This window comes from Leucopleurus acutus (genome assembly GCF_964270905.1).
Source record: "Leucopleurus acutus genome assembly, chromosome: 1".
NCBI lineage: Eukaryota > Metazoa > Chordata > Mammalia > Artiodactyla > Delphinidae > Leucopleurus > Leucopleurus acutus.
Window position 1 is genome coordinate 167,575,790 of NC_139142.1, and position 9,712 is coordinate 167,585,501.

At 46.5% G+C, this 9,712-nt stretch overlaps 1 protein-coding gene and 1 pseudogene across 2 annotated transcripts; both read right to left on the reverse strand.

The window, feature by feature from the left end:
• Positions 1-901: 901 nt before the first annotated feature.
• LOC309960546 (dual specificity protein phosphatase 22-like) lies at positions 902-1,560 on the reverse strand (annotated as a pseudogene). The gene has a single exon. The product of its transcript is annotated as a dual specificity protein phosphatase 22-like (transcript).
• A 4,371-nt stretch (positions 1,561-5,931) lies between these two features.
• RPS17 (ribosomal protein S17) lies at positions 5,932-9,365 on the reverse strand. Its single transcript, XM_082851288.1, has 5 exons — positions 9,276-9,365; positions 8,838-8,989; positions 8,153-8,258; positions 7,613-7,678; positions 5,932-6,059 (listed from the first exon to the last, which is right to left on the reverse strand). Exons 1-5 carry the CDS (start codon positions 9,276-9,278, stop codon positions 5,979-5,981), a joined length of 408 nt encoding a protein of 135 aa, XP_082707414.1. The 5' UTR covers positions 9,279-9,365; the 3' UTR covers positions 5,932-5,978.
• Positions 9,366-9,712: the final 347 nt, after the last annotated feature.

Consider the following 9,712-nt stretch of genomic DNA (forward strand, 5'->3'; position numbering starts at 1 on the left):
GGTTAAAATAACAAATATTATATGTTAAGAAAAATTCACCACAGTTAAATACAACTACCAAAATTCATGGAACTGATGATGGTCAACTCTATGAGAGTAAAATTCACTGCTAACAGTACTGGTTCAATAACTGAAATTTAGATATTTTCTACAGAATACGTATTAATGAGTAACATAATGAATAACACAGGTTTTAAACACTTTACGTTTCTGCAAGCTTTGAAGTCTGTCCAAATAAGCCCTTTCTGCTCTGCATGTATTTCTACCAAAATCAGCTGTAACATTAGCTCAGCCAATTCCCACTTCAGGTTATACTGAATCAGTGATTTCTCATCTTTAAAATTATTCTCACCTGTAGCTGTTCTACGCAGATTATTCTAGAGGCTAATTCTTTACTCTTCAAAGTTGGCATTGACCCTTGCATAACAGCTGAGCAGTACTGGTAACATTTGACTCATCAAGAACCAAGGAAAACCATTCCAAATCATTTGCCTTGTTTTGAATTGACTACTACCCAATGTTCTCAACCCTTTAAGCAACGATTCTCACCCCTTTAAGCAACCATTCTCACCCAAAGGCTAATAGTTTTAAATAAGTTTACTTACTCTGCACACGTTTCTTCCAGAGAAATTAACTCACCATTGGTAAACAGCTTCCCTTGCCTACCGAATGAATGGGTTACTCATACCTTAAAAACATAACATTTAAAGCCCAGTTTTCTTTTTCTTTTTTTTGATGACACAATTGCATATATATTGTTTAAAATGAAAACAGGCGAGTTCACAAATTACTTCTGGACACTGAAAAATGAACTCTGGTTGCTTTTCTTCTGGGCAGCACCTAAACTCTGCTTTTCTTCTGGGCAGCACCTAAACTCTGGCTTTGCAATATTTCAGGTACATTACAGTCTTCTGAGAGAGGCCCAGTACTTCAGAATCCCTGGGGTGGCCAGAATGCCTCTGGTTTCTTCCGCATCCCGCAAAGGGCTCTCTCCGTACTCCTCCTTCAGCCACTGGCGGAAGTGATGGACCTGGTGCTCCTCAAACTCCTGGAGCTGCCTCTGGAAGCCCAGGTTGGGGTTTGCACAGGACCTCCCTGCATGCACAGTGCACAGGGCATCTTCCCAGCCGAAGTCGGTGACCGTCTCGATGTATGCAACCACCAGACTCACACTCCTGGAGACGCCGGCCAGGCAGTGAACAAGGCAGCCCTCACCTCGCAGGCGGCACTCGTGGATGAATTTAACACTTTCTTTGATGTCTTGTCAGGTTTTGAGATGGTGAATCCGCTGCTGGTATGCACAGGTATTTAACCCCCTCCAATGTTGGCCTGGTGCCGTCGTGCAGAGACAGAATGTGTGTCATCTTGTTCTTCGCTGGCATCTTTGAAGTTGCCGATATACAGGCCAGACAGGATTAACCATTCCCCATGGCGGCCGCGCGGTCTAGCGCCTGGGGGCGCAGCGGCAGGCGCACTGAGGGCATGTTGGAGCCGACGGGGGAGCAGCGGGCTGTCGGGCGGGCAGGGGGCACTGCGCGCCCGCAGCGTAAACAGCAACATGAACCGGCGGCGCCCAGGCCTCTCTGTCCGCTGCGCTCCTGTCCCCCGCGATCCCCAGCCGCCGGTCCGCGGCACAGGCGCCCCAGCGGGAAGGGGCTCGCAGCGCCTGCCGCCTCCCGGAGTGAGCCCAGCATCTGCCACGCCGGCCCCTGCCACGCCAGCCCCTGCCACGCTGGCCCCCGGGACTTGTAGACACGGTTCCTAGGGGCCCGGCCGGGGCGCAGGGATTATGTCTCCCGGGGGCCGGGGCGCAGGGACATGACTCCTGGGAGCGGGTCCCTCCAGGATTATGGCTCCCGGGGGGCCCGGGCCCAGGGCACACGCGCACCCCCACCCCGGCCGCCGTCGCCCTGCGCGTTCTTAGACGGGGCGGGGGGGGGGGGCTCTTTTTTCTTTAACGTTAAGTATGCACCAATAATTTTTAAAAAATTAGATGTCACGATATGGTGATAGGTATGGCCCTCATAACACTATTGAGTTATAAATGTATAACTGCAGTCTGTACTGCAAAGTGATAACACTGCTGCGTACTGTCTGTGGCAACTATTTAATTCAGCCAGTGCATCAGGAAAACAGCCATCTACAATTTGTAAACAAATGAATGTGGCTGCACGCCAATGAAACTCTGTATGTAGACACTGATTTGAATTTCGTATAGTTTCCGCAGGCCACAGTATTCTCCTCTTGTTGTTGCTATTGTTTTAAAGCATTTAGAAATGTGAAAAACCATTCTTAGTTCATGGCTTACCCATAAACAGGCAGCTGCGCATAGTTTGCTGACCCCTGCAGTTGAAAAAGGAAATGAGCTTTACTCACAGTCCTCACGATTGAATCCATGTTTTTTTCCAGTATCTAATGAGGAAAGTAAAAGTAAAGTAAAAAGAAAGTTACATCTCCAAGTGCTAGTTCTTTGAAACTATGGATAAAATAAACATCTGACAAGTTTAATTTAGAAAAGAAAACAAACATAACATTTAAAATGACACATAATAACGGAGTTTTCCTAATTATGAGAAAACTATAATTAATTATATACTAATAAAATTAAAAATATTAACAACATAAGCAATACAGAGAATATGAATTTACAGATAGAGGGGAAAATTTGTGCTTCAACTGTTAAGAGCAACAACCTGGGTTTTGATTTGGATTCTATAGAGAGGCTCTGCACCTTTCACTGCCTTGGAGCTATTTTACAACTCTGTAAGTTATAGATACCTGATAATACAAATAATTCTCATCTATAGACAAATGCAAATAAATAAATTCTGTTGGGTAGAGGTTCAGCTGACTTCCCTCCTGTGGAAGTCAGTCTCGTGTCCATTTATAAATTCATTTCAACATTCTTTTACTCCAAATTTGTCCTTGACTTCTCCTTTGAACTGACTGTAACATCTCAGTTCTTTGAGTTTTTAAAAATGCTTAACATGTGTTCATTTTATATCCATCTGTATGAGAGCCATTTCACTTTGTTGAAAATCATACTTTAACACAACTAAGGGCAATATAGAAAAAAAGAAGATAATTACCTCCAAAACTTTCCTGGGGCCTTTCAAATCTTGAAGAAGCAGAGTCTGTGACACAGAAGGCAGAAGACTCTCTTGTCTATTTTATGCGAAGAGCATTATCTGACCCCAAACATGGGAGACTGCACCGTGGGCCAGCCAGTGCTAGCTGCTAGGCTGGCAGTTTCCAAACCCAGCTGGGATTGGAACTGCCAGCAAGTACCTGTGGAAACACCCACGCAGGCCCCACCCACCTCCTGAACACACAAATCACGGCCCAAATCAGGGGCAGGGCCTGGCCACCTGCTTTTAACAAGCTCCACAGGAAGTTCTAATGAGCACAGGTCTTATTTTACAGATGAAAGAACTAAGGCCTAGAGAAGCTCTTCAACACTGATGGAGGATAAACAGCTTCTTCGTGCAGCCCAAGTCGGCTTCCTCCTCCTCCCCCAACCCTTCCCATCCCTCATCTTAAGTTATCTAGAGCACAGGGCCTAGAGGTAGAGGAGCCAGGCAGATGTGGAATAGCAATGACACTGCCTCCTAGTAGGCGAGTGTGGCAAACATCACAGCAAACGGCCGTGTTGCTGGTTTGGCATTTTGTTAATTTTCTTACCCATTGGTAATTTTAACCCAGCTCTAATTTCTCCCCCCATACAGAAAGCCCGCCCCTTTCCTCATCATTGACACCAAAAACCAAGAGGAAAGGCTTCTTTATACGGAGCTGTATTTAGAAGGCAAGAGTATTTGCTGAGAATGCCCGACTCCACATCAAAAAACGGAAAGAAAAAGTTTTAAGAGAAAGCTCTTCCTTACTGTACAATATTAATAAATATAAAGGTAATAATGGAGTTAAAATATTAATAGATGCTATTAACTAGTGAGTGAAAAGTTGAAGAACAGGATATTTAGCCTCGAAATACCTCCTTATAACTTACAGTGGAGAAACTTGACAGATGCCCCTTAATCCAAGTGCTCAAAGTAAACATCACTAAAACTCACCAAGTATTCTGTGCCTCCCAATATGATGCATCAAGTACACAGTATCTCTTCTGTGGTACACATCTTCCTTGACTTATGATGGGGTTATGTTGCAATAAACCCATCGTAGATTGAAAATACCCTAAGTCACAAATACATTTAATACACAACCTACTGATCATCATAGCTTAGCTGAGGCTACTTCTAATGTCCTAACACATTAACCTACAGTTAGGCAAAATCATCTAACACAAAGCCCATTTTATAATAAAGTATTGGGTATCTCACGTATTGAATGCTGTACTGAAAGTGAAACAATGTTTGTATGGGTACCAAAAAAAGAGTTGTGTATTGTTGGGTTTACCTTTGAGATCACATAGCTGACTAGGGTCTGTGGCTCACTGCCACCGCCCAGAATCATGAGCCCTACCACGTATCACTAGCCTGGGAAAAGATCAAAATTCCGTATTTGAAGTAGTTTCTACTGAATAATATCACTTTCACACCATCCTAAAGTCAAAAAATCTTAAGTCGAACCATTTTAAGTCAGGGACCATCTGTATTCCTACACAAAAAAGCTCAATTAAATCTAATTGTGAGCCGACATCAAACCCAAATTGAAGAACATTCTACAAAATCAGCCAATACTTTTCCAAGACAGACATGGAAAGAAGGCTGAAGGACATGAGAACTAGATGTAGTAATTCTGGGTTGGATTCTGAAACAGGAAAGAAAACTATGGAAGATATTATTGGGAAAATTGGCAAGATTTTACAATGGACTATGGATTAGGTAACAGTATGATATCAATGTTAGACTTCCCGATTATGATCATTGATCTGCAGTTATGCTTGTTCTTAGCAAACTGACAATAAAATATTTGGAACAAAAGGGCCCATCTCTAACTTGATCCTAATGGATCAGAAAAAAAAAAGTGTGTATAGAGACAGAATTGGGGCAAAATGTGAGCTGAGGTCGGGTAAGAGTATTTTAAAGTTCTTTGTGCTATATATTCTTGCAACTTTTCAAGTTTGAAATTGAATCAAAATTGTTACAATTTTTGTACTGCTACAATACACATTTTTAGGATGTTTGTTGCACGTATCTGCCTCACAGAACCAGATGTGCAAGGATCAATGGAGAGCCAGACTGACCTAGGTCCTGCCACTACCTTGCAGAGATCTTGACATGCACATGTACACAAACAGGCCCAGCTCAGCCCAGGACAGTCAAGCAGAGGAGCCTGTGCTGCAAGCTGTCCTCCCACTGCTCAGCAGGGACCAGCCCAACCCAGCACTCTCCACAACAGAGTTGGACCCACAGCCTCAGCAGCTCCCCAAGCTCAGATCCACCCACCCGGGATCCACCCACTGAGCTCAGCCTCCCTTGAACTGACACATCCCCTTGTGTTTCACTGATCCTCCCCCATACATCCATTCACACTCATTCAATCTCCTATGCTCCAGGTACTGGCCTCCACACCCATCCTATCTCCCACCCACAGAAAGCCCAACCCTCACACACAAGGAGCGTTACCCTTTCAAGACCGGCAGGTTCATTAACCCAAACTGCATGTACTCGGAGGAGGCTGAAGCAGGGCCTACAGGGTGAGGAGGGAAAAGCATCTCCTGACTTTTGTCTGAAGCCAGAGTGCGTGCTCAGGGCCTGGGAGGACCAAGAAGGGTAGAGCTGGCAACCAAAGAAGTGATGCAGGTGTCCAGGCTCAGGCCTCCTAACACATCCATAATCTGTATGGGCGTTGCCCATAGGCCACTTACAGATGCGTCACACTGCAGACCGCTCTTCTTCAGGATACATCTCCCTTGAGAAAGAATTCCTGCCCTTAGCTCCACCGGCACCCAACCCCACAGATGACACAGGCACGGTTGTTGTCCGAGGTTTATTGAAAATATTACAGCACAGCAGAAAGATTCAAACGGCTCCACGTGGTGTTTTGAAATTCATCCCAACTGTAGGCTGAGTGACCTGCAGGTTGGACAGACTGCCAAAGTCCTGGAACAATAAAAAGGGGCTTAGTGTGGCTGTACTGGTGAGATCTGTGTCCAGAGCCCCGGCACCACCATTAGGCTATGCTTTTGTCAGCCTCCACACCTTGGGGTCAGATTGGTGGGACCCTGCAGAAAACCAAGAGAGCCTTCTCCTCCCCACCCCAGAGCAATAAAACTCTGTAGGGGGTCTACCTGCGATCTGAAGGATCCTCCACAGTCAGCCATGAAGGAGCTGTCCTGTGCACTTTAAGACGTTTGACAGCATTCCTGGACTCTATCCACTAATGTCTGCTAGTATCCCCCAGTTGTGACAACCAAAAATGTGTCCAGATATTACCAAATGTTCCCTGTGGGGTGCAAAATCTGTCCCTTTGAGAATCACTACTCTAAGGCATATACAGTGCCACTTCATTTCCAAGACCAGCCCTCAGGTAGGAGGCACCACTTATGCAATCAACATTTGTGAAGGGCCCGGGTAGAATAGTGGTAGGACAAGGTCAGGGCCTGCCTTTAAGGTGGCTCAATCTAAGTGCAAAGAACCCAAGAGCATGTGTATAGCTGATTCACTCTGTTATAAAGCAGAAACTAACACACCACTATAAAGCAATTATACTCCAATAAAGATGTTTAAAAAAAAAAAAAACCCAAGGGCCCACCATATAACCAGAATTTAATTCCTCATTTTATCCTCAAAAACCAATTTTACAGTTGAAATTAAAAAGATGCATTCCAGATTAGTATTTCAGGACAAAATGATCTGTAGCAGGCGTTAGCTGTACTGGTTATGTTTTTCTGAGACCAGGTGGCAGTATATGGGTGTTCACTCTATTCATTATCTTTCTGAACGTCTTAAGACGTTTCATGATCATAAAAAGGAAAAATAAAGTTGCTCTAAATCACCAACTGCCTCCTGGACTTTGAAGCTCATGCTTTCACCAAACTACTAAAGTACTAAGATATGTCACAGAAGAGACACTTATGAGATTATTGAAGATAGCTGAACTACCCAAGTAGTGCCCAATTAGCAACTGGAAATGAGACCACAGCTCATTTAAGTGATTAGCATACAGATATAGAAGTAAGGAGGCAGACTGAAAAGAGAACTAAGGATGGAACCAAGGGGGTAAATGTGAGAAGCCAGCCACAAAATCGAGAAGAGAACAGAAGGAACTGAGAAAAGGGGTGTTCTGGAAGTCCTGGAAGAACAGCCACTGGATTTGGGAGTTATCCTCGTGTGGAGAGCAAACGGAACCTTCACTAACTAGCTAAACCCACTTTGGAGGCAGTCTAGGTTAGTGGTTAGAAGGGTGGATGGATTCCCATCCCTGCCACCTACTAACCTTGAAATTACCATTTCATCATCTATAAAATGTAAATACCAGGATGTGCCTCATGGGACATACTGAGGAAAAGGGAAACGCCATACAGAAACATTGAGATTACTTGATATATTTTGAAGACTCAGTAAGTGTTACCTAGAAGTATTACCCACAGTAGAAAGCTACTGATGGATGGTGACCAGGGAAGCCCTACTTTAGGAATTCAGCAAACACTTACCAAGAGCTTCAGCATTTCCTTAGTGTCAGGATCTACTTCAATGATTTCCTGATCCAGGGCTGAGACCTGTAAGGAACAAGGCAGGCCCCAAATAGCAATGAGTTATCTCTCACCTTCCCTGCCTTTTCTCTAAGACTCTTAAATGAGGAACAACAAAAGGGGGTGGGGGACGGGGATGGGTGGCATAGAGAGGATACAGTAGGATCCCACGAATCCAGTATTTAGAAAACCTTAAGATTGGGTTTATACTGCAGAAATACTATGCTAGGGCAAATAATCAAACCAGAAGACATAAGTCACCAAACAAATATCATTAAAAGGCTCTCATGTATAAAACAGAATGGACTTACATGATCCCAACAGGGCAGAACAGAACCTAACATACAGCCAAGTAAATTATAGGCACCTACAGCTGGTCAAAGGGTATATGAAGACTCAGCCGAGGTCCCTTTGAAAACCAGGTACCTGAAACGGTTCTCAGGAACCTGCTTTATCTTTCAGGATGAACAAGAGATCCAGAATAAGACCCAGAAAGTTTACCTCAGGCACGTAATTATCTCTCCTCTCTCTCTCCTCCTCCTGCAGCTTGATGGAGATACCTCTCACTGGGCCTCTCTGAATCCGCTTCATCAGATGTGTGACATAGCTACAAAGAACAAATGCCCAAGAACACACATTGGCTCCCACTGGTACCCAGAACGTCTGCATGTGTATTTTAGTTCTCTTCCCGCAGTGAGAAGGGAGAGGATTCACCTTGGGGGCCCTGACTCTGAACCTCCTACATACACAAAACCTCCACACGCAGCTCCACTTACCTAGGCATGCCTGTCCCTTTGGTGTCGCACATCCTCTCTATTCAAATTCGCTTTCAAAGCTATCGAGTACTCCCAACAAACCTTCACGACCCCTCCTCCCAACCTTCATTTTCTTCACTTCGAATCCCAATGTACATAAGTTAGCATTAAATCGAGTACACCCTTACTTAACGTTAGTCTTCCAGAGGTCGACTGTGGCTAACCTCGTCCAAGCGCCACCGCCAGTCAAACCGCCAAATACAACGCGAACGTAAGACAACCCCACCAAGAAACCCGGCAAAGGCACACCTCCAGCGCTCTTCTCGGAGCAGCGGGAGACTAGTGCTAACCCAGCTCTCACGACCCACCCGCGGGGCCACGACTCTCCGTCTCCCAGCAGGCCCTGGAGGCCGAGCGCCGGCTGAACTCACCCTGCGATCTTGTTGCGGAGCTTCTTGCTGGGAATGATGGCGATCTCCTCGCACACGCGCTTGTTGGTGTGAAAGTCGTTGCCCAGGCGCGTGTAATACTTCTCAATGATGACCCGGGCCGCCTTCTTCACGGTTTTGGTGCGAACGCGGCCCTGCAAGTGGAGAACACAGGGTCACTCGCGACTCAGGAACCCCCTCCGGGGAACAGCACGGCGTCACGCCCTAACCGGAGCGGGGTTCGTGGGCTGGGTCTGAGCCCAGGAGGGGGAGAAGGCCGGCCGGGCAGTGCTGGAGCGCGGGGTCAACGCGGAAGCCAGCGGCCCACGGAGGCTTCGGCCTCACAGGGTACTGCGCCCCTCCTCGCGGGCTGGGGGCCGCGCAAAGCGGCGGATGGAGGACGATTGTGGGGGGTACCAGCTTGGAAACAAAAACACCTACCATGTCGGCGGGTCCTTGGTAAAAGAGGAAACAGGAAGCACGAGAGGCCTATAAAGCGCAGGCCAGGAAGCCGCTTCCGCCTAGCCTGAAATGCGCTGAGCCGACTGTAAGCGCAGCACAGCGACCCCTAGAGGGGCGGGGCGGAATGGAACGGAAGTATGGCCAATTGCCACCCAGTGGGCGTAGCGAGTGGCTGACCCGCCCCACCCCGCCCCAACTAGGGTGGTCTTATCGCAGGTTTCTCTAGACCCTTCTTCAGTAGTTAGGTCGCCCATTAAAGTGCTCTAGACTAAGAGCGGCGGCGCATCTCTCCCACACATGATGCGGAGACGGATGAAGGTTTAAGAGCCATCAGGAAGGCGGGAGCGCGGAAAAGTGAGGAAGTAGGGGATGGCGCCGTGCACAGGATCCCCACCCAATCCATGGGTCACAGACTT